This window comes from Ipomoea nil, unplaced genomic scaffold, assembly GCF_001879475.1.
Source record: "Ipomoea nil cultivar Tokyo-kokei standard unplaced genomic scaffold, Asagao_1.1 scaffold0302, whole genome shotgun sequence".
Taxonomy (NCBI): domain Eukaryota; kingdom Viridiplantae; phylum Streptophyta; class Magnoliopsida; order Solanales; family Convolvulaceae; genus Ipomoea; species Ipomoea nil.
This window is the reverse complement of record NW_017616730.1, coordinates 2,464,509-2,490,526: the sequence shown is the minus strand read 5'-3', so window position 1 is coordinate 2,490,526 and position 26,018 is coordinate 2,464,509. Positions and strand designations below refer to the sequence as shown.

At 33.6% G+C, this 26,018-nt stretch overlaps 3 protein-coding genes across 5 annotated transcripts; 1 reads left to right on the top strand and 2 right to left on the bottom strand.

Moving 5' to 3' along the window:
- Window positions 1-7,021: 7,021 nt before the first annotated feature.
- Window positions 7,022-8,469, bottom strand: LOC109162414 (dCTP pyrophosphatase 1-like). Its single transcript, XM_019311121.1, has 2 exons — window positions 8,246-8,469; window positions 7,022-7,658 (listed from the first exon to the last, which is right to left on the bottom strand). Exons 1-2 carry the CDS (start codon window positions 8,360-8,362, stop codon window positions 7,401-7,403), a joined length of 375 nt encoding a protein of 124 aa, XP_019166666.1. The 5' UTR covers window positions 8,363-8,469; the 3' UTR covers window positions 7,022-7,400.
- Window positions 8,470-16,315: 7,846 nt separating this feature from the next.
- LOC109162406 (ras-related protein RABA5b-like) lies at window positions 16,316-17,759 on the top strand. The gene is made up of 2 exons (XM_019311112.1): window positions 16,316-16,834; window positions 17,273-17,759. Exons 1-2 carry the CDS (start codon window positions 16,507-16,509, stop codon window positions 17,593-17,595), a joined length of 651 nt encoding a protein of 216 aa, XP_019166657.1. The 5' UTR covers window positions 16,316-16,506; the 3' UTR covers window positions 17,596-17,759.
- Window positions 17,722-25,801, bottom strand: LOC109162383. Of its 3 annotated transcripts, XM_019311092.1 has the most exons (14): window positions 25,353-25,800; window positions 24,920-25,029; window positions 24,702-24,764; window positions 24,416-24,599; window positions 24,200-24,304; window positions 21,893-22,017; window positions 21,246-21,810; window positions 20,687-20,752; window positions 20,444-20,520; window positions 20,005-20,292; window positions 19,285-19,624; window positions 19,056-19,211; window positions 18,154-18,690; window positions 17,722-18,032 (listed from the first exon to the last, which is right to left on the bottom strand). In XM_019311092.1, exons 1-14 carry the CDS (start codon window positions 25,617-25,619, stop codon window positions 17,844-17,846), a joined length of 3,072 nt encoding a protein of 1,023 aa, XP_019166637.1. In that variant the 5' UTR covers window positions 25,620-25,800; the 3' UTR covers window positions 17,722-17,843. The 3 variants fall into 3 exon arrangements, with proteins under 3 accessions (XP_019166637.1, XP_019166644.1, XP_019166650.1); XM_019311099.1 differs by lacking the exon at window positions 20,687-20,752 and having other exon boundaries at window positions 25,353-25,801; XM_019311105.1 differs by lacking the exon at window positions 25,353-25,800 and having other exon boundaries at window positions 24,416-24,567; window positions 24,920-24,958.
- Window positions 25,802-26,018: the final 217 nt, after the last annotated feature.

Sequence of the window (26,018 nt, the reverse complement as noted above, 5' to 3'; positions counted from 1 at the left end):
ATTCATAATTACTGAACAATATGTTCATAATTATAAAGTTAAATATTCATAATCTTTGAACTTCATATTCATAATTATTGAACTCTATATTCACAACTACAAAACTCTATGTTCATAATTACTGAACTATATGTTCATAATTATAAAGCTATATATTCATAATTTTTAAACTTCATATTCACAATTATTGAATCTCTATATTCATAATTTCATAACTATTATTATTATTATTATTATTATTTAAAAATTAATAGATTTTATTTAATTTCGATTTGAGATTTACTTACCAAATAAGCTTTATTACAAAAGTTTGGACGAAAAAATAATATAGGATGATTTATATATATATATATATATTAATTATTACCCTAATATCTAATTTATAATTCTGAATTTAAACTTATTATTATTATTAACGTTATCATTTGATTAGTTTTATAAATTACGTGTAATTTATATATGCACTATGCATAAATTCCAAATTTCCTAGTATAATAATATTCTTCTTCCCATACATATATATATATATATATATATATATATATATATATATTATATTAATTGTATATAATATCTATTTATAAATGATAGATGATATTACAGAAATGCCCCTAAATTTTGGGTGAAAATTTGGGTAGGATGATTTTAATTTTAATTATATATAGATAGATTGATTCTATTTCATTTTTTAAGCAAAATCTTCCTTAAAGATTAATAGTAAAATAAGGCTAAATTATTAATAACCAATTCTATTCTATTTTTTATGCAAAATCTTTCCTAAAAGATTAATAGTAAATATCTTAATGATTCTTTATCTTATACTGCTTATTGATTCTTTTTCATTTTTTAGAGTGTAGAAAAAATTCACATGACTAACATTTCCTTCCATTCATTTCCATTTTTCCATATAAAATTAAAATTTTTATTACAATTGAACAATAATATTATCAATTATTATTTGAAAATTTTGTAAAATAATAAGTAAAATTGTATTACGGATAGGAAAATATATGTACTTTAATATTAATTTAAATTATTAATAATTAATTCTATTTTATTTTTTTAACAAAATCTTCCTTAAAGATTAATAGTAAAATAAAGTTAAAATATTAATAACCGATTCTAATATAATTTTTTACGCATAACTTTTCTTAAAGATTAATATAGTTAAAATAAAGCTAAATTATTAATAACTGATTCTATTACATTTTTTACTATAAATTTTTCTTGCTAAATTATTAATAACCAAATCTATTCTATTTTTTACGCAAAATCTTTCGTAAAAGATTAATAGTAAAATATCTTAATGATTCTTTTCCTTATATTACTTATTGATTCTTTTCAATTTGTCAGAGTGTAGAAAACATTCACATGACTAATATTCCTTCCACTATTTTCCATATTTTCATATTTCCATATTATTATTAATTTTCTTTCCAATATTATTATTAATTGTTTGGGCGTACCGCTTCCTTCCATTCTTTTTCATTTTTTCATATTATTATTAATTGTTTAGGCAAAAACTTGTAAACGAAGATTTGTTTTTATTAATTAATATAGAATAAATATAGATTAATATATAATATAGATTACCAATTAAAATTAGATTTTTTTTAATATTATATTTGAACAATACTACTACTACTACGGAGTAATTATGGCGATCCCATAATTACGCCAAAAAAGAAATACACTTTTGACATATACAATGAGGAATTGAGCATGAACTTCATAATTGTCAAAACCGGCACCATGAGAATAAAACAACTTAACAAATCATAACTTCAGAACTCCGATTATTTCAATAATCAACGCAAAGAACTAAGAAGAATATAATAATAGTCAATTGGTGTATTAAAAGTGATTCCTGCTATATCTTGTCGTGTATATTACAATAGAAACTTAACCACTCCCCATTCTCCAATCACCCGTGAATCACACATTTTATTGTGTGGCACTTTAAATTCTTGACCAATGACAGTATAGCAAAAAAATGAAGAGGGATATTAGAGGAGTCAGCACTCAGCATCCCTTTAAATTAATCGGGCAAGAATAGGCACCACTTAAAGCGAGATTCACATGAGGCTGCCTTTCATCAATGATAATGAAACTTCAATAGAAGCAAAAAATCAATATCTGAAAATGGACTTGGAATAACCGTAGAAATATTCAGAATAAATCATAATCTAGGCATATGATATGAATAGCTTTTCGCTGAAAAAAGTATTAAATTTAGACAATACAATCATGAAAAACGTATTGTATCCAATCCAATCAAACTACTTGGATGCTAAACCTACCGTTAATTTCGAAACGCAACTAAACTGGATGATCAAAGTTGAAGACCTAGGTGAAAATTTTGAGAATTATAGGTGAAAATTTTGAGAATTATTAAATTTGTAAAATTTTTCAAAAAGAAAGTGTATTTTTTTATTTAAGGTATTGCCCTAATCAATTCATTATATTGATATTCCTAATCAATTCATTATATTAATATTCCTAATTAATCTTATTCCTAATTAATTCATAATATTGATATTACTAAATTTCCATTTTTCATTTACTTACCAAATAAGCTTTATTAAGTATTTGACCAATAAAATATAAAATATATTTAATTAATTTGACTACAAAGTTTGGGCGGGAAAATAAAATAGGAGGATTTTACTTTTATATATATATATATAGATATAAATTTGTATCAAGCTTGAGTGTTGTACAGAATTACAAAAATTCAAATACTTTAAAAACTATAGATGTATTCAAGAAATGGAAAATTACATGTAGATTTGGAGCTTGAAGTTGTAAAAAGAACATGTGATTAATGCGAAGGCTGAAGTGTGAATTGCGACAGTCTGAACTGTGTCGTGAGCTCTGTTCTACTACAGTCTAGTTTTGATGGTTTGAGAATTGGGATTGAAAGTCAAAAGGCAAATAGTATAAAACTTATTCTAAAAATTTGCTTTGAGGGGGGCAAAATAGTAAATATTTGGGGAGGGGGGTAAAAAAAAAAATACTATAGAAATACTAAAAAAAAAATGGTGAGGGGGGCCAAGGCCCCCTCCTTTCCTTAAGTGGTTCTATCACTGTCTATTATGTTAGAGTTTATGTGTATTCTACTATATAATTATGTACATACGAAACAAGAGATTTTTAGGACGCACAATGCATTGTGTGTCCTTGTGCACGATATAACAATTGGGCATTCAATAACCCCAAATCATTTAAAGCTCAAGCCCTACCCAAAGCCCAATTACAGTCCGTTGTACCAGTTTTGGGCCATATTTTCAGCCATCACCCAATAAAATAGTTGGCTAGATGGTCCAAAAATAGGCCTCCACAAAATGCCCATTAGCTGTCATCTGCTTGTGCCGTTTGTCGGTTAAAATTAATTCCACACGGTGGAAAAGGACCGTTCCTTCACCGCAAATTTTACTATGGACCATGGTCTATGTAAAAACAGTCACACAAATTATTGTGCGGGTTATAGTTTATATTTTTTTTGAATGCTAGTTCTATTACAATGTAATATCTGTTCATATACTTTCTCAATCTACTGAAATACAAAGAACCAATAACGTCTCTATTGAGGCTCAAACTCATAACCTTCCAAATAGAAATCCAACTCGGATACCACTAGACCATATAATCTTGGTGGATTATAGTTTATATAATGCTATATGAATCATAATAAAAAGTATATTTTTAATATGTTAAATGTATATTATTTGTATACTGAATATACATTATACAAAATAGTGTACTTTTTTTTTTTAATACAATGTACATTTTTAATATACTAAAAGTACATTATTTGATAGTATGGTCCACACAATAATGATTGACAACGTGAACCATTAAGTATATATCATTTTAATTACACTTTAGTTTCATTTGACAATATTGCTATGTTTTTTTAGTTTCATTTTCCCTCCACACTAGTTTCATTATAGCAATACTAAAGTATCATTTTAATTCTACTATAGTTTCATTTGATAATATACATTATTGCATATTTGCATGGTTTTTATTTTTTTGTTTGTTTGTTTCATTTTCCATACACTAGTTTAATTATAGTAATGTTAAAGTATTATTTTAATTGCACTTCGGATCATATTAAGTGGGACGTGAAATTCCTAAAAAGCTCATTGCTTTAAATGGTTGTTAAAAGAAAATTTCACGGAAGTATTAAATTGGCTACGATTGAAATAATATAATTGTGGGATTGAATCTATTCAAATTAAAAACCAGGGACTACATTGCATATTCGCTAATAATTGAGGTACCGAAAGTGCTATTTCCCCTTTTAGAAATATTTTTTTTTTGATATATATCTTAGTTTTATTTTAAAACGATTATAGCGCACTCTTTTTCTTTGATTTACCGAAAAGTTCACATGCCGTCACTATTTGAATGTACTTTTCGTGTAAAACTCATCTTATGACGCTAGTTGACAAATGACTATATAAATATAAACCAATCTAGATTATTCATAGTTGACCGATTTAAACCGAGAAAGTCATTAAGTCACTTTCATTAAAAAATTAAATTTAAAACTTCGTGATTAACAAGCTAACAACTTGACTAACTCTATCAGTTTCTGCCTCCATATTTTTTTTCTAATCAATGGCCATATTAGCTGCGGTGCACAACCACATATGCAGAAGATTGAGAGAAGCCCGCATGGCAGTTCAACTGATCATAGAGGTGAAAGTTGGAAAGAAGATTGAGAGAAACCAAAAGAAGTTGAAGTGACTAAAAAATTGTTGTTTTGCGGAGGCTGCGTGTCTGCTGGTCTGTTTGTGGTGTGATACCCCTTAATTTAGGCATCATAATAATTAGGTTTGTTTAAACAACGTTAAGGTCAGGGCACTGTGACTGTTCCCCTAACTTGTTGACAATTCCAGACATTATCTTCATTTACACAATCATGTTGTTATAAATTTTTTCTTTGGACCGCCGCGCCATTGCATCTTTTTCCCCACTTGCTGTAATTATTTTGTCATCTGGCAAAATTTGGTTTTGAAGTTTTGTTTCATACTAGCATTTGAATTGAGGAGAAATTACAGATTATCGTCTTTATCCTTTAATTTGTGAAAAAGTCTATAACAGATAATCAGGAGTAGACTTCGGATGAAATTCATGATTATAGTTGAAGGTTAATAGACACTTTTCACATTGAGCCAAACTTAGAGTGTTGTGGTTACTAAGTCAATTGATCGACCAATTCGGTTGGAGTTAAGAAATAATTTTGATCTAGATAATATAATACGTTAGAGTAAAGAATAAAAAGCAAACAATTAAGAAAAGACTATTTATTGAAGTAGACAATTAATTTAGAATTAAACTGCACATAATTGTTGTTTGCAGGACAAATATTTAGTGAATATATAAGATGTTGCACTTAGAACTCGCTTTCACCGAAATTTGGAGTTGGACTCCACATAGCATAACTTTTCAACCCTTTCACGAGATCCCTACTATTCCACATTAGGGTTATCTCCACATGATTTTTGGAATTTTCTTTGTTAATAATACCTCCACATGATTTTTGGAATTTTCTTTATTAATAATACATACTCTCTCCATCACATTTTATGTGTCTGGTTCAGTTAATGAGATTTGATTGATATTATTTTTAATACAATTTTTCATAATATTAAGTTTAGTATTAGTATACAAAATTTATATACCCAGATACTAAACTAAAAATATTATTAAATACATAAAAAAAATTAAAAATAAGTAAAACATATCGAAAAAAATAAACAAAAAATAAAGAGTTAGTTTGATCAATTTATAAATAAAAGAGTTAAAATGTACATATGTGATAGATTACTACTTAGTACACACTAAAGTTTTGGTGTTTTGTCCTGTGTGGGTCAGCTAACAAGATATGGGTACAGGAGTGATTCTCGCAAACAAAAAAGGGGTTTGGTGGACCAAATTGAGGATTAAAGTTTCATGTCTCATGTAAACAGTTCATCATTATATCATATTTGGTATACCATGCATGTTGTTCCATTCTTGCAATGTTAGACCAAATGTCCTACAAATATGGTAATTTGATTAGTATTTTAATATCTAAACAATTAAGTAATCCGAGGATATATGGGCAAACAAAATTTAAAATACTTTAATTTACGAGAAAGTCTATTACTTAAAATGTGTTACGGTTGAAACTCATCTTATGACCAGACTACAAGGTAACAGGGCGTTGGTTGGAGGAAGGAATTAAGTGGGAAGAAAGAATTAGGTGGGAAAGAAGGAATTAGGTGGGAAATGAATTGTAATTTGGTGGGAAATGAATAAGGTGGGAATAAAGTAAGAATCAAATTACGTTGTTTGGTAGAGAGAAATAAAATTATTGGAATTGAGAAGAAATAAGTAATATAAAGACTAAAATACCGTTGTGTAATAATATAATAGTAATAACAACCGTATGTGTGGAATTACAATTCCTTCCAACCAAACAATGTAATTTAAGCATCCACTGAATTGCAATTCAACTATAGCTAAATTATAGTGAACACCCTGTAAAATCGTTTATACAATAATATAATAGTAATAACAACCTTATGTGTGGAATTACAATTCCTTCCAACCAAACAATGTAATTTAAGCATCCACTGAATTGCAATTCAACTACAGCTAAATTATAGTGAACACCCTGTAAAATCGTTTATACAAGAGTCAAACTTGAAATTGGTATTTATTATGCTAAAAGGTGCCCACAGACCCTAAGTGTAGGAGACACCTTTAAGCCCGTACTATGTTCAAACTAATCATGTTCACACTGGGCCGACTCAATTAAGGGTTCACACTGGGCTGACTCAATTAAGAGTGTGATGTTCACACTGTGCCGACTCAATTAAGGGTTCACACTGGGCCGGCTCAATTAAGGGGCAAAGTGCTGGCCATATTAATTTTTTCATACAAGAAGATGTTCAAGCTTCAAACTCCCCGATGAGAGTGCATAGCCACTCACGCCCAAAGCTGGATAAATTTAAGACTCTTTAAATACACTGAGAAACTTAGTGTATACACTGGTTTCCATTCATTACACAGTTGATCACATTTCCAGAATTTGCAAAAGTACATCATCACAGAGTTACTGCATGCAAACTTCCATTGAAATCCATGCCAAAACTAGAAGGAGGAGAAGTTAATGCCAAACACCACCTTATTACATGCCAACCCAAAAGCCAGTAACAGTCACCATCCTAAGATGCCCAAAACCCTCAGACTATCCACCTATCTGTTCCCCTACTTCTACCCCTCCCACACACATCTTCTCCCACCTTCCATTTTTAGCATCACCCACCTCTCTTCTCCCCCAAATTTCTAACTACAAAAAGCAGTAAACCAGTAACTACTGTAACTGGGAAAACCCAAGCTCTCTAGTTACTCATCTTCACACTCTCTTTGGTGTTCTTGGTTTTGTTTGCTGGGTATTTCAAGGCATTAAGCTCAACTTTTCTAAGTGCAGCTTTGCCAAGATCAATGCCACACACATCAGACAGCCTCACTAAGTACAGCAAAACATCAGAGAGCTCTTCTCCTAGGTGTGTCTTTTCTGCCTCTTCCCACCCTGGAAGCCCCTTTGGCACCTCCCCTTTCCATTGAAAAATCTCTGAGAGCTCTCCCACTTCTCCCACCTGTATGTTAACCAGTGAATCATCATCAAGAAAATGTCAAATTTTGGCTGTGAAATTGTTTTGATCATTGGGATTTTCACAGGCACTAATGAAAATTATAGAATTTCCGACCACCTGAAAATGATCTTTTGATACCAAAAAGTCCAAAAAGTGGTCAAAAATAGCAAAAGTGGTCGGAATAAGGCTTTCGACTTGATTTAATAAGATTACTTTCAGGTGGTCGTAAAATCCATAAAAAATCCATAATTTTCAGTAGTGGGGAGGGCTCATTTCTTGGGCATCAAGAAACAACAAAAATGGGATCATCAACACACAGATTTTAACTACCCACAACAGGATCATAAGCAAAGGGCTTTTCTTCCCTGCAAATCAGATTACACAATGGATAGAAAATTCTCAACAAAAAAAAAAAAAAAAATGCTGTCTTGCAGGCTTGCAGCAGCATAATATAGTCTATCCGAAAAAGTTAAGGACCAGCAGAAAAGGGGAGGGTTTTGCTTCTGAATCATCAACAAAAAAGTGTATCTACTTTGAACACAAATCTTGAAGAAAAAAGTATGAAAGAATGGAGGTTTGTTGCAGAATACCATGGCAAGAAGGAGGTTCCTGGGGCTGTGAAACTTCTCCCAATCTCTCTCCTTGGCAAAATCATCCATCTTCTTCTTCAGAAGATCAAGGCTCACACTCCCTTCTTCTCCTGTCATCTTAAGAAAGAACAAAAACAAAAGAAAACGGAGGAATTCGCAAATACAGAGAGAGAAAGGGTTTCAGCGATTTCTGGTGAGATTTGATGGAATTTGTGTAGAGATTTACGGGTATTTATTGCTATTGAAAGGAGACCAGAAAACAGAGGAAGTCATTTCAATCCGGGGAGCCTCCCGGAAACCGGACACTGCCGGTTTCATAGTACGCGTGACTAAGTTGTGACGGCTTTAGTAACCGACACGTGCCAGTTAATATGTACCCGCGTTAAAAAAAAAAAAAGACGGTCATTATTCTTTTTCGCAAAAGGTTGAATTCTCCACCCAAGGGCTCTCACATCCGGCTGGATGGAGTATCGGGAAAGATGTAAATTGCAATGCTTACTGTGCACAAGGAACACCTCACTATGAGAGGTTGTTACCGCACTGTCGCGGACCGACCATTATTCTTCTTCTCCCAAAACGTTGAATCATCAACCCCAATGACCCATACCCTGGTCTGACAGAGCATTTAGGAAGATGTAAATCACAATTGCTCAATGACTCAGTAAACATGATCAAATGTCAATGCATAAGGAATCTATTCACTTCGAACATAATCTCCACAGTGTCATTGCCAAAATTCAAACATTGATCTCTCCCTCTAAATAGTATCTACTAGACCCACATAAATTATATATTGTTGACTGATTCAAAAAAAAATAAAGTCAATAAATAATTCTCACTCATAGTCAAACTTAAAACTTAATTATTACTAAGCAAATAACATAACTAATTTAGCTGGTGTTCAAAATTACTCATGCATAAAAAAAAAAAAAAAAAAAAAAAAAAAAGAGTAAATATCCAAAATGGTCCATCGACTATAGCTAAATTCACAAATTGGTCCTCGACTTTCAATTTCAACCAATTAAGTCCTTAACTTTGTAAATTTAACACAATTTGGTCATCTGTCTATTTGGCCGTTTGTTGACTGTGATTTTTAAGGATATATATGTAATTTCATGGCCCATCGTCGATTTTTAAAGGTTCTAGTTGCATTTCCAGACCGCACTGTTACATTTGAATCCACTGCCGAAAGCAATCTACCAAATCCTATCGCCTTTCTTCGTCCTCCCTTTGGATTCAATGTAGTTGAGTTCATACCAGAGCGAAGAAGACGACGTGTTTCCGAACCAGTGCAACGTCATCCTGAAGGCCTCCACGTGCTCCGACGAGAGCTGAAGGTTCTTCTGGAGATCGTAGGTCACGGTCAACAAATGGTCAAATAGATGGAGGACCAAATCGTGTCAAAATTACAAAGTTAAGGACTTAATTGGTTGAAATTGAAAGTCAAAGACCAATTTGTAAATTTAGCTATAGTCAAGGGACCATTTTGGGTATTTACTCTAAAAAAAATATTAAAAAAAATAAATTGTGGGGCCAGGTGGACGTTGGTCTCACAACATTAGAATTATATATATGTTTTATATGTTTTTTTAAGAATTAGTGTCAAAATAATATAAAAATCTATTATTTTATTCGAAAAATATACTTTAAAAACAATGGATTACGATTCTTCGGCGTTCAAAGATCTGATAGTTTTAAAGAATTAAAAAAAGAATATATATTGTGGTGGGGACAAAGCAAAAAGTACGAAGAAAACAGTGAGTGGGCAGGAGACAAACATTATCTTTGCTACGCCGTACCCTACCAAATCTCTCCTCCCTACCAATAATATCCGACTCACGTTCCATTCAATAATCTAATAATTTCTTTTTTATTTATTTAAGATAAGTTATAATTAATCTTATACTTCATAATTTTTAGAAAAAATTGCATTTTTTTCTTAAATTATAGGATAACTATAGAATTTGTCATTAAGTGTTGATTTTGCTCAAGTTTCGCTCCTAAGCTATTATTGATGTTGCACTTTTCGTCCCTAAGTTAACTTCTCGTGTCTATTTTTCATCTCTAATATTTTACTAGTAAATGGTTAAAAGTGCAACGACAATGATAGTTTATGGTTGAAAGGTAAACAAGATCAACATTTATGGATAAATTATACAATTACTCTATAATTTAAGGACGAAAAGTGCAATTTTTCTATAATTTATTTTGGAAAACGTAAGTTATCTATACCGTCTATTTTTTTTTTTTTTTTTGAATGACGTAAAAAATTTGTAGTCACTATGAAGATGTACACATGATAAACCATGTTCATATATACGGAGTAATATTTTGTAAATTACACGAGAAAGGTAAATCATATTAGGAAGACCATGCACAACAATATTGACTAAAGGGTGTTATAAAGAATCAAATTCTTGATTTTTATGTAGAAAAATTATGTTCCACTTGGCCACCTCTTTCAATGGTCTATACCTATTGTACTATTCTTTAAAGTAAACTTCGCAACATTAGAGCACCACCATCAACTTAGTTTTTCACGGTTTTTTATAATCCAATTAGGAGAGAGAGGAATTAAAAAAAAAAAAAAAAAAAAAAACTGAAAAAGTTGACCCAAAAAAAAAAAAAAAAAAAGACAAACATAACACGCCAGCCAGCGCGTGCACTGTATACGCCCGACTGGACGTTTTCTGTGCACACAACACACACAGTTATAGCAATTTTCTGTTGATTCTCTCCTAGCGGGCTCCACAAAAAATTTCACTTGCAGGACATACTTAAATTTCCCTCTTTTAGCTTCTCATTCATCCACATTATAAAGGACCTCACAAAAAAAAAAAAAAAAAATATTGATGTGAGTGCTCTTATATAGAGTATTTTGTAATATAAAAATATAAAATGAACTATGTAGTATTGTAGAGTGTACTCTATAATATTATTATAGATTAATAATTTAAATGTTTCACTAATTTGATTGAGATTGTAATTTTTTTGGGTCATATTTTCTTATCTACTTCATTGCTGTTGAGTTATTCAAATTGTAAATATCAAATATCAAATAAATAAATAAAAATTGATAATAATGTATTAATGTCAAATTAGAAAAATATGAATAAAAAATACAGTAGTCATTTTCTCCTTTCATATATGATAGCCCTATATGGCTATGAGATAGCTTGCCGCGGCATCCACTATATGATAAAGAATATATTTAATTAATTATTAATATTAATTTTACTTTAATAATCCTTCACCAGTTCACGGGTTGATCTTTGGGTCAGCAATTTCCCTTGTTCACATTTGTGACTTTGTGTCATTGGGTTGATCTAAATTGTGTATATTCCGATTGAAAAATTATGTATGCTTAGTTATAATAAATTATATGTATGAATTAATAGATTGTGCGTCTGTAAATAAATTTAAGATATATAATATGTTAAGTACATTCATAATTTCATACTATGTACATGTATCTAGTTAACATATTATGTGTATTTAATTAATTTATTTACAAACACATAATTAATATTGCAGAAGGCGCTAAGCGTTAATTGGGCGTCACCTAAGTGGTCGAGTAATCAGAGTATATTGTCTATACTTTTCTCACTCTGAGTTGGAAGTGGTTAGACTGTTATAATCCCTCAAACTAGTGAACTGCATATGTTAGATGATTAGTTGAATACATGATTGAGAGAATATAGAAGACGAATAACCAGATAGGCAAAAAAAAAAAAAAAAACCCACTCACCCAAGTTGAATGCAAACTTGGTCGAGTTAGACACCAACTCAACCAAGTTAGGTGCCTAGTCGGTCTGTTAGTCGCCCGACCGACTAAAAGCCGTCTAGGAATGAAATCGTCTCGGTCTAGGGACGTCTAAGCGGCCACCTAAACTAGTTTTTATACATTGTACATAATTTGAATGTGATTTTAGATCAAAGTCAACAATGCAATATGAACATTGGTCCATAGTATAATTTGACCATCATTAACCACTATTTATATTATATCTATATCTATATCTATATATAGTGTATAATGTTACTGTGATAAAAAATAAAATTTATTCATCTAATTGTTTGGATGGTGGTAATTAAATTGTTAACGCAATTGCATGGTTAGTGTTTTCTTGAGTAAAAGTCTGATTCTTTGAATTAAATTTGAATTAGTCTTACAATAATGATATTACATAACTTATGCAAAATAAATAAATGGTTGACCAATCCAAAACAAAATTCATAATGTTGTTTTGAGAGGAGAAAACCTTTAGACCATCAAATTCTATTATGTACCTTATACATCAAAATTTCTAGACTAGACTGGTATGAACTCTCAAGATTATAATATTATCGTTTTGTATTAGGCTATCTTTATCCTATTCATGCAAATCTTTCGCTTTTAAAAGTGTATGTATATCATTGTCATATCATAGTATTTGCCATTTATTCGTTATTTCTTTTATATTTATACAATTTCAACTCACCTTCAACAAGAATAATATAATAAGTAATAACACACTCTCTTCTCTCCCCTCTCTCATCACTCCTCTGTAAGATTTTTCCTAATAATATATATTATATATTATATATTAGGGTCTTAATTAAGTGGTGCAAGTTGACTAGGCTTATTAAGTGGTTTGGTTGGACTTAATAACTAGTAGTTGTTAGTCAACCAAACTCTGTGCTTAATATAACCTGGATTGATGGGATACAGGATTATGGATTGCTATTGATGGGATACAGGATTATGGATTAGTTAGCACATTCAGTTACGGTACTCAGACTGCTCAGTAGATACCAATACACCATCTAGGGTTCTAAGTCAGGTCTGAGGCAAAACATGGCTAACGGTCTACCGTTAAGAGGCAACACAACAGGAACATCAACTATGGCTGGAGATCTACATGGCTACGCCTCCGCTATCATACGAGGTTAGGTTTCTCGTATACTATGGTTCATATAGTTAGACTATTTTAGATCTAACATCCTATACATGACTAAGAAAAAAAAAAAAAAAAACTCAAGAGAAACCCAGCCATGTGGAAGTTCTTACATATGATCTCCTATATACAAAACATGCCCAAAAAGTACCCTATAATGACTTCACTTTGATGGCACTACATATACAAAAGATGATATGGCTCTGACAGGGATGAAATGGTTGCAAGCACATGCACAAAACACAGTACATTCTACTACTATTATCTTCAACATTAATGTTAATTTACTATTACAAGATTCTGTAAACGTCTATCGTTTTATTACTGATAAAAAAATTAATATGATGAAGGCAGGATTTGAGTGAAAGAAAAGAAATGAATTTGCTTTATTTACACTAAACACGACCATGGTCAGATTTTGAGGCGTGCAAGATAGACCTCAATTTTTAGAGATTTTACCGTTCATACTTATTTGAAATAAAAAGTATATATTTTAGTAAAACTTCTTTATTAAATCATCAACGTAATAAATTAAAACATGATATGTAGGGTGACCTGAAACTCGTGTTATATATGCAAGGAAAGAGATAGTGGATTTATAACCGGATTCAATGTTCTGTAAAAAAAATAAATAAATAAAAAATGATGTGCCAAAGAAACTGGTTATTCCATGGCTCTAAAAGTCATGCAATTCATATACCATTATGTATGCAATTTTATTGTTTTTTGTCTCTTTTTGAGGACTTTGGCCTAATCTTTTTGCCTAATAATACTGATAGGGTAAAAGCTTGCATTTTCCGTCAAAAGTACGGCATGATCAGTCATTTTCTACTATGACTTTTGTGTATAATCACAAAGCATTACGTAAGAAATTATTTTATTTTATTTATTAGTGTGCTGTGGGGGAAAAGTTGAAAGCATCATACTCACTCACTCAATTCATCTGAAAATAATAATAATAATAATAATAATAATAATAATAATAATAATAATATTATTATTATTATTATTATTATTATTATTATTATTAGCCGTAATTCATGAACGCGAAGAAGAAGAAATAACTTATATAAAAAGACTATTTTAGCTTCATGAATAAATTTTTTTAAAAAGTTTAAGTTTTTTCGGTCAATTTCCACCTGTGATTTAGCCGGAAAGACCAAATCTACTAAAAAATCATAATTAAAGGACTAAATTGTTAATTTTAAAAGTCATGGAGCGAAATTAACGGAGCGTTATGCCATGGAACCGTGTTCACCATGAATGGTGAGCACGGTTCCAACGGTGTTAGTACACCGTTATCTTTTTTTTTTTTTCTTTTCTTTTCTTAATTAATTGCGTGACTTTTCTTCTTCATTTTCACATTTTGCGGTTTCACTCTAATTTGAGGTGAACAATGATTTCGGACATTCATAAATTATGAATTCATGCCTGCACATTCACTTTGGAACCATGCCTACACATTCCCGTCCGAAATCACGGACATTCATAAATTATGAATCCATGCCTACACATTCACTTTGGAACCATGTCTACACATTCACTTTGGAACCATGAGATTATGAATTTTCTGTTATAAGATTATGGATTTTCAGTTATGAGATTATGAATTTTCAGTTATGAGATTATGAATTTTCTGTTATGCGATTATGAATTTTCTGTTATGCGATTATGAATTTTTTGCGGTTTCACTTTAATTTGAGGTGAACAATGATTTCGGACATTCATAAATTATGAATTCATGCCTGCACATTCACTTTGAAACTATGCCTACACATTCCCGTCCGAAATCACGGACATTAATAAATTATGAAAATCCATGCCTGCACATTCACTTTGGAACCATGCCTACACATTCACTTTGGAACCATGAGATTATGAATTTTCTGTTATAAGATTATGGATTTTCAGTTATGAGATTATGAATTTTCAGTTATGAGATTATGAATTTTCTGTTATGCGATTATGAATTTTCTGTTATGCGATTATGAATTTTTTGCGGTTTCACTTTAATTTGAGGTGAACAATGATTTCGGACATTCATAAATTATGAATTCATGCCTGCACATTCACTTTGAAACTATGCCTACACATTCCCGTCCGAAATCACGGACATTAATAAATTATGAAAATCCATGCCTGCACATTCACTTTGGAACCATGCCTACACATTCACTTTGGAACCATGAGATTATGAATTTTCTGTTATGCGATTATGAATTTTCTGTTATGAGATTATGAATTTTATGAAAATTCATAATCTCATAAAAGAAAATTCATAATTTGATCAATGCGCGCCGTTAACTCCACATCCGCAATTTTTTTTTTTTTTTTGCCTAAAAACGACGTCGTTTGGCCTTGTGTTCACCATTCTCGGTGAACACGTTTCCAGGGCATAATTTGCCGAAATTAACACGTCCCCTATAGTCATAGGACCAAAAGTGTAATTTGCTCTTTTGTTAAATTAATAATATTGACACTTACTAGTTTCTTTATAAAATAGATTGGCATGTTGGGTTTTGGCAAATTATGCCCTGGACCCGTGTCCACAATGAATTGTGGACATGGGCCCAAAACGACGTCGTTTAAAAAAAAAAAAAAAAAAAAAAACGCGTCATTTAGTTTTAAAAAAAAAAAATCGCGCGCGTTTTGTCGTTAACGGTGTTATTTTTTTTTTTGGATTATGAATGTACAGTTATGCCGTTATGAATGTACAGTTATGGAGTTATGAATGTACAGTTATTAACATATAGTAACAAAATTATGAACATATACTCTAATAACGAAGTAGTCTGAATTTAAAAATAAAAAATAAAAATAACCTTACCTAACGGCACTGTTACCCGTGTCCAGCAAGCATGCTGGACACGGGTCCAACGCATAACGATTGTTGGGTTTTGAATTGGGCCTACATATGGTTCATGTTGTTCTTTTGCATGTAGCCCAAAAGGACCAAATCCAGCAGAAAAATAAATGGATTGCTCACGCGGTTGTGGAGATTTCATAAAAGAAATTGAGATTCAAACCATCCACTTTTGTAACATTTTCAATTATAATCGTCTTGTTATGAATACTTCATTTTATGACCATTATCCCACTCTTTCTATACTGTGGAGTGAAAATAAGATTTTGACAATAAATCGACAAGTTTGGGACAAGAGAAAGCGCGGAGCATTGAGATTAAATTAATGCGCTAATCGCGCAGTTCATTTCTGCGCGCTCCCCCTGCAATAAAACTTAAAAACCATTTCCCACTTCTCTCCATTGAAGTACTAATAGTGATCTTGAGAGTGAGAGAGATAGAGAGGATCGGAGGAGGGGAAAATGGGGGCGGATGAAGAAGGGGAGTATCTGTTCAAGATAGTAGTGATCGGAGACTCGGCGGTGGGGAAATCTAACCTGCTTTCGAGGTTCGCCAGAGACGAGTTCGACAGCAACTCCAAAACCACCATCGGAGTGGAGTTCCAGACGCAGGCGGTGGAGGTCGACGGCAAGGAGGTGAAGGTCCAGGTGTGGGACACCGCCGGTCAAGAGCGCTTCCGCTCCGTCACCTCCGCTTATTACAGAGGCGCCGTCGGCGCTCTCATCGTCTATGACGTTACCCGTACGCCTACTTTTGACAACGCCAAACGCTGGATTGAAGAGCTCAATAGTAAGTTCGTTGGACTATCCTAGTCAATTTCACATTTTAATCAAATATTCCAATTTCTTTTCTTTTACAAATCCTCAAACATTATAGTACTTGAAAGAGATTGCCTACCTATTGTAACTTAAGTCACTTAATTTGATTCTCAAACATTTCAATTTCGATAGTTTATCACAAACTCAGGCAACCTAATCTGATTTACTGACTTAAAATGACTATAAACTTTAGGCAATATATATGCTACTGACTCTATTACATTGTAGTATCTGTTCAAATATACTTTCTCAACCTAATGAAGCACAAAGAGTCAACGCTTCCACTGAGTATTATTAATTTGGGAGAAGAAAAATATTAATCTTTGTCGGTCCATCACAGTACTATTTATTTATTTATTTATTTATTATGCATGAAGTAATTCTTGGTCTCTGACTATATTGCATGCAGCTCATTGTGATACAGCAATAGCGAGGATTCTGGTAGGAAACAAGTGTGATTTGGAGGAGATAAGAGGAGTGAGTGTGGAACAAGGCAAGTGCCTTGCAGAGCAAGAAGGATTGTTCTTTATAGAGACATCTGCGTTGGACTCTACTAACGTTGTTGCCGCATTTGACATTGTTACGAGGGAGATATACAAGAATGTTTGCAAGAGAGTTGCCTGTTCCCACCATTACAAACCTGATTTGTCTGCCAATCGGGTTAACCTTGCCGCCCTCGCCCTTGCAAATGGAGCTCAACGCAAGACCAAATACTCATGTTGCTCCACGTAGTTTTTCTTTTTCATTTCTGTAGTCATTATTCGAGGGTGTGCACTGAGTAAACCTCAGATTGTTTGTCTGTTTGAATAGATGAAGAGATGGATGGAGAAAGAGTGATGAGTCAAAACAATTACTGGGTAAAAGAATAAATAGTTTATACCATTTTTCTCGCCTAATCAGAACACTATTGTACATGTGTATTCACATTTGAATGCAAAACCTAACCATTTCAATGCGGGCCTAAAAACATGTCAAAATTTTCAAGGCTTTCTCCAAGCAGATCCTGCACCCATTACTACTGCCAACACAAGGCCAAGACCGGCGCCAAGGGATGCTCCAACAGTGGCGGAAGAAAGAGCGTTTTCCTTGGCCTTTGCCTCTCTACTTGCATTTGCAGCGACTGCATGCTCCTTTACCAGTTCTAAGAATAGTCTGTCTTTCGCAAACTCCTTCAGAGGCGATGAAGATGAGGGTTAAGTTTTGACACATCAATTAATATCGAGAGAGAGAGAGAGAGAATAACAATTAATAAAACACGAGGGAGATGATGATGATGTAAATACAGTCTACCTGCAAGGCGGCTTCCTCATAGCTACGGAGCACACGGTGTATAACTTCACGAAGAGTAGATACACCCTCTACTGGGAAAACAGAAGCTTTCTTACGAAAAGGTCTTGTTACGAGTTCAAGTGGAGCGAAGATCAGCTTATGAGCACCTATTATTTCTTTCGGACCTACCCCCTCTGTTTTCCAAGATAGAGGAGCGCCTGATGCACTGGGCAGAACATAGGGACACGAATTGATAACCTCGGTTGTGCTAGGAGACGCTTGATATGCATGAAGAACAGAATCTATAGCTGCCTTTTGCTGATGTGCGCTAACAGAAAATTTGTTTGTAATAGCAAGCACCCAAGGAATTCCAAGAGATTTAGCCTCGTCCAAGAGAAGCGATAGAGCTGGTTTCGGCTGTGTTGCAGTTGATTCACTGTATCTAGGTATTCGGTGAGACAAGTTATGAACAAGAACAATCAAATCAGTTTTCTTACTAAGATCACGAATTCCTGTCCACAGTTCATCCCTGAAATGAGATGCCTCCATTTTCAAATTCTGGAAAAAAAAAACACAAAACAAAACAAAACAAATCAATTCCTCAAACCATAAGCTCTTTGCAATTTGAGTAAAGAGAAGATATAGCTCAAACTATTTTCAGTTATTCACCGACATGCATAAGAGAAAAATAATCTCTCCATGGAAATTACAAAATTAATTTAAAGCAATGGAGCATGTATGGAAGGCAATGGAATACAGCTGAAGCAAATTACTTGACTCTAATAGAAACCTCAAGTTAAGCTATAGTATAGCATAATAATATAGGAAAGACACACATCAGAAATACCTTTCAAAAAGAAAAACTGTAATGAAAAGTGGCAAGAAAAAGAAAATAAAGAATGGGAGAATAGAAAGAAAAACACCTGCAAATTAACCCCAGCTGAATCTGTGTAGCACAAGCCACCAACAATACCTTCTTGAACATCAGCATCCAAATGCAGATTCTTCTCAGCACAGTCACTGAAAGTGCTTCTTCCTTGATCCAAAATTGCCTTTAGTAGAGAAGTTTTACCAGCACCCTACACAATGCACAAGCATTAGTTATTGCCATTAATTTTCATTAGCATATAGAAGTTAATCAGGAAGCAGTACCTCTAGGCCAATTAATCGCACTCTGCGGGTTCTGATGTCAACCTCTCTTGAGACAGTAGTAAAATCTGTCGTACAAAAAATGGCAAGATCTAACCCATCTTTACGTAAAAAATTTCCCTCACTAGATGATGTTACATCCTGCTTTGTTTGCAGATCAATGTGGGTAGAATTAATAGGAGAGTACATTGGCAGTAACACATCATCACCCATGTGATGCTTTGGTGGCCTTCTCAATGGAGCTCCAACTGAAATTTGCATGTGCTGTATTTCTGGAAGCTCTCCTCCATGATTTGCAGAGTAAACTGGCTGTGAAGGAAAAGAATCCACTGTTGTTGAACACCTGAATTTAAGTTTCAAGAATAAGGGTATCAAATAACTATACAACATTATGACAATTTGGTAGCAGATTTTGTTCTTGTTGACAAGAAGCACAATAACAGGTTTCCCACCTCTTTACTAATAATGCACAATAACAAAAGTATAAATCAGTAAAGGCAATCTCCAGTAATAAATAATAAAGCCATGTAGCCATAGAAAAAAGTTGGCACCATTAACACCCAAATTGTTGTTTCTTGCTCTTAGGTCTGGTGGATAAATATGGACTTGGTTTCTTAAGTAGAGCATATTGTTCACCGAGGACAAAGCAGGTTTGTGTTTGACACTTCAGTACTAAAAATACATACCAACTGTTATGTATTCAAAACAGGATGAAAGTCATACCAGCGACCATTAACCCGAGCTTGGATAAGTGTACACAAATGTAATCCAAAACCAGAAATGTCAACTTTCAAAGAGTCTGAGTTCTTTTCACCAGGAACCCCGCTCCAACCAAGAGGAACTATTGAGGTAGCAGCCCGAATAATGGGAGACTCTACAATATGTCCAAGTTCAACAGCACCTCCAACAACCGAAATACCTAACCATTTTTGCAGCTGTGGAAATTGTTTCTTCCCTTGTTCCATCCCCAGAAAAGTGGAAGTGTCATCACTCATACAGAGTTCATAAATTCTGTAAGAGAAGCAGAATCCACAATCATTCACAGCAACATGATCAAGCTCAGTGTCACATTGGTAAAACCAGTTCCAACTATATTAAGAAATCATAGGCATAACAAATAAAGGATGAGAGAAAAAGAGCTTAGTGTAAGTAGTACAATAACCTTTGAAACCGTGCCCTGTATGAACTCATTGAATGTGACTGAAACCGTTCCCTTACTTCAGCAATCACAGATCTGACCTGAAAAAGTCTTTTCCATAAGAAAGCAAGCAAAATGAGAGAATTTCTGTCAAACTCCTCTTTTTTACTTAATTCATTTATTTACAGGCTGAGGAAGATGATACAAGGATCCTAAACAAAATATGAGAAACTGAGGTAAAAAATAGTCAGCAAATAGAATTCATACCGATGTCAATTTTGAATATTCTGCACTAGATAGAAACTCTATAGATGAATTCCCCAGAAGAAAAAGCTGCCACAAACGATGTAGTTAATAAAAAATTTCACATACTAAAGTACATTTAACAAAACCATAAGCTCAATATCACCTGACTGACAAAGTAGCAAACATACAAACTCTTACTGACAACTAAAACAGAAATGACCATACTGGTGTCTCACCTTAAAAACTATGAAACAAGGAAAATAAATGAAACCAACCAAAATCTAGGACACTCTCTTTCTAAGATAAAAAGTAACACAAGTAAAGATATTTTTAAAAAGCTTGATTAAGCTCTAAGGCATAATATAAGAGGAAGAAAAAAGGAAAGGAATTTAAACAGGAGATTTACTTCTTCTTTTTGTTTTCATCAGCAATGATTTGGGCAAGCAAACATGCTATAAACCTGCCTTACATCCACATTTCTAAATGTTATCACTTGAAACTCCATTCTGATAATGTTAATGACCACTTATAAAGTGAAAACAACCACAGCTCATGGAGGAAGCAAGGGAAATATATCAACCTGACCAAAAGGTACATATGAAGGTAATGAAGGAATCATTCTGCGTGCCCCCTTGTCTCCATTACTGGCAGATGATTTTCCATTCTTCAGTTCACCAGAAGTATCTTCATTTGTCTGAGGCAATGGTCGAAGAGTAATGCCATCAGAACCCTCCTGAATTTCAAGAGACTGTGGGGCAGTAGTTATATCATTAACTGAGGACAGTAATGATGAACCACTGCTGGCAGATGACGCAATAGGTTCAGCTTTCTTTCCTGTATATCTATAAAGCCGGTTTCTAACACCCTCCAAAGGCACAAGCCTAGACAGTCTCCAAAATGGGTTCTGAACTGGACCTACACCCAACACCAGCTGCTCTCCTTCATTCTCTTTGCCCTTTTCAGACTTCTGCTTATTCACCCCTCTTGGTTTTGAAAAGGATGCTGAACCACCAACATCAGCTGGAGTAGGTACAGACTGAGCATTATAGTGGTGAAAATATGCAGGAGACAATATACGAGGCACCAAATCTTCTGGAATACAATAGGTTTTGAAGTAATTCTGCCACCCTTTACTATTCACATAACTGAAGAAGAAAATTTAGGAAACTAGTTAACAACTACACGATTAAAATCACTAAAAGAAAAAGGAGGTCAGATAAAGCATACTCTTTTAAGGCAGCATTTCCAACTGGTGGCTGGGAGAATGTGACACATTTCACCTGAACTTTTTCATGTTCTTTTGATGAAGCAGCGACAACCCTTAAAATGGCAAGAGTTGCTAAGACTGCAACCTGAAAAGTAAAGCCAGATAATTCCTTTCAGTACAGTGAAGTGCATGTACAATCAAGCATACAGAGTATTAAACATTAAAACCAAAAAAAAAAAAAAGAAGAAGAAGAAAGATAACTAGTAAATCAGTGGGCAAAACAAACTTACTGATCCACCAAGTGCGTTAAATATAGGAAAGTAATCTTAGGGTCAATGTTGTAAAAATCGCTAGGCGCCCTCTAGGCGCCTAGGAGGTCCACCGCCTAGCGCCTAGGTGCCGATGCGCAATTTTTGCAACAGTGCTTAGGGTTATAGTATTTGGCTTTAGCCCAAATTGTATCTTGCATATATAAATATAGGATCTTCTCAACATATTTTTACAGTATATAGAGAAATACAATTAAATCTTTCCAATTTCAATCTTTCACACGGTATCAATCTATTGGAGCAAATATTTCTTTATGAAAAAATTGCAGTTTTGGTCCCTCAGTTATGCATGACTAGTTATTTTAGTCATTCACTTTAGTAAAAATAGTTGTAAATGCGAAGGCTGAAACCACATGAAGGTCAATGCCAAATTGTTAATTGTTGCCAGTTGCCTTATTTTCCCTTTAAAAAAATAATAATAATCTCCGCTCTCAATTCAATTAGCTTTGAATTATTTGGAGTTTGGACAGTAAGCAGAATGAATGGTTGCTCTCCCTACCCATGCTTGTATTGGCTAGGCACTAGCCACTAGTAGAGGAGACAATTAATGTGAATAACCTGCTTCACCCCCAAATCCTAAACTTTAACTCTCCACCTTCAACCCAAATAGAAACCAGTATAACTTGGTCAAGCAATAGGCTAGATTTCATAGTTAGGGTTCATGGGAGTCGTAGTCTTCAAAATTTGGGGATTTTCTGTTTCCAATATGATAACAAAGGGAGGGAAGATGACCCAAATACTGATTTACACTTTTACCCTCATGTGACTTCCATTAACTACTTAGATAACGGGCGTTGGATGATTTCTGTTAGGGTAAAGGAACAAAATTACCAACACTTGTCATAATTGGGGACTATTTTTACAGAAATGGACAATTAAAGAACTAAAATAACTAGTCACACACAACCGAAGGACCAAAATTGCAATTTTCCCATTTGTTTATAAAGATAAAGGTCACACTCAAATTGTTGGATATGATGTTAACTAGGCAAGTTGTCCATTCAACAAGCAATCAACCTTTGGGTGTTGTGTTTTTCTTGTCGGCAACCCAGTATCCTAGAAGAGTAAGAACTAAGAAGTAAGATGTGGCTGTCAAATCATGTGCTAAAGCCAAGTACCTTTCTATGGCCTAGCCGCTTCTAAACTTTTGTGGTGAAGCACTTACTTCAAGAGTTACGATATGGTGATGTTGCACAAATGAACTTGGTATGTCATAATCAAGCCACAATGCACATTACATTGAATTGATAATAAAATGAGAGGGCCAAGAATGTAGAATTTGATAGTCATTTCAATAAGGAGGAGACCATATTTGGTTGGAGTTTATTTCAATTTTGGTCACTCGGCTATAGTGGCATTTTTGTTTGGGGGTTCTATTTTAAATGCCCTTAATTTTTGAAAATTTCATGAATATCATTTATTCATTTTATTGCAAGATGACACAAAATATCTTAGAGTGATTTTATTTTTTAAATGGACTAAAAGTGAAAAAAAAAAAAAAACAAAAAAAACAAAGTCGATGACTAAAAGTGGAAATGACACTATAGTCAAGTGACTAAAAGTGGAATAAACCTTTTGGCTGCAAGATTCCTCAGCATTGCTGATCAACTAGTAAATATTCTTACCAAGTCTCTTAGAGGACCTAGAAACAAGGCAAATTTGTACAAGCTTGGTGCATAGATCTATATGCTCCAACTTGTTGAATATAGAAAAGTAATCCTGCGGTGATAGTATTGGGCTTAGCCCAAACACAATCTTGACATCTTGTCGCCTTGTGCATATAAATATAAGATCTTCAGTTTATATTTTTATATAGAAATACAATTAAATCTTCCTATTTTTATAGTACTGCTTTTAGCATGGTGAAGTGCATGTAAAAGTGAGCATATACAGTATTAAACATTTAAAAAACCAAAAAACAAAAAATAAAAAATAAACAAAACAAAACAAAAGAAAAGATGAACATAACTAACAAGTGAACAGGGAAAACCAACTTACTGCTCCACCAAGTGAATGCCCACATAACACAAGCTTCCGTTTCTTTTTTTGGGCAAGCCTGTACAACTCCAATGCAGGTATTCCTTTAGCACGAGCCATGAATCCCTATTATTAGGAAAACAAATATATAAAACACACAGCACCCTATAAAAGCATCACAAAACATATATGAGATCAATCCTATCCAACATTAACATAAAGGGGAAGCTTTAATACCCTGTGAACTGCTGGTTTTGGCATTGTTTTTGTTGGATTAGGCATCAAGTCCGTAGTTTTCGAGAAATTCTCAACATTGTCCTTCTGAATGTCCACTTGTGTGGATTCAATCTCATTAAGGTCTTCTGCGGGATCTTCATGAAATATGGCACCTTGAAATATATTCACATCAGCCATGACATCCCTTTATAAATGGAAAAAGGGAGAAACAAACGAAATACAGTGAAAATTCTATATTGGAATGACAACCAAAAAATTTTGAAAACATGATAAGAGTAATACTGACTTGTACTGTTTTGTCCCAATGAAAGAAGCAAACAATGTGTCACCCGCTTCAGCTAGTAAATACCTATAAAGTAAAATGAAAAGTGTCTGTCACTCTGGTGTATGAGGATGTGCGATGTGAATGTTAAACACAACATCCAAAACTTGAAACATAAATACGGAAGAATAGAGCCCAAAATTCAACATCAGTACAATAAAGATGGTGATATATCAAAGCACCTGTGTGGAACATGATCTGAAGAGGGTTGAACACGTTCTATGGAGATAACATTTTCTCCAAAGTCAGCCTTAAACTTGTTCACTGCTCGTATCACTTCAGTAGCAGGTTTCTGAAATTATTACATAAATGTCACACTTTCCATAGATACAATGATTATGGCTAGGTTCAATACAAAATTATTTTTCCTTGCTTGCTCATGGTACTGATTATTATAGAAAATCATCATAATTAGCTATATTTTGTTTTGTTCACAATATAATACTCAGAAAACTCAACAATATCGAAATTAGACACATTAGGAACACTGAACACTGTATTTTGCAAGGATTCCTAGAGGTCTCTAAGATTGAATTACCAGAGAGCAGGCATTGCACTTAAAATAGCATTGAACTTGCGCGAAATTTAAATTGATAGAATTATAGAAACAATAACCTTGTAAACACACTCGGAGAGCACCATGCAGCAAAGGATGTCCTGCAAATCGGGTACCGATTCGGCTTTAACGGCGTAGCAGAGATCCTTGAGCTGCTTCTTCCTCCGCTCATACTCCTCCTGAATTCGCTTCCTCTGTACCTTGCCGTCGCCCCAAGGCCACTTAACCACCATTCGCCACTGCAGTGGCTGCCGCGTGAGGCTCAGGATCCTGGCACTCTGGTCTTTGATCCATGTCTCTACTCGCCGAGGCAAAGCCTCCATCATTCCCCCATATACACCTGGGAAATCAAAGTCCTACTCCCGTCGGCCGCCGTGCAGAAGTGGAGAGGAAAAGATCTGAAGCTTTTTGTGGACGCTTTTGCGTTTAAGAAATATCGGACGGCGAATCAGAATGCTATCGGCAGAGCATATGCCGAAAACTTACACCCTGGTAGCCTGACGTACACTCTTCAAACTTTTATATCCTTTTTGTTTTTCCTAATAAGTTCCAACCCCCAACGCTTTTTTATTTCTTTTTTTGTTTTTCATAATGGTTTTAACTTTTAATAATAATAATAATAATAATAATGACAAATATTTCATAATACTCTATGTGGCAAGATTGTTATGGCACCATGTCATTGTTTGAAAAAATAAAAAATATTGCCAAAAAGTAATATATTT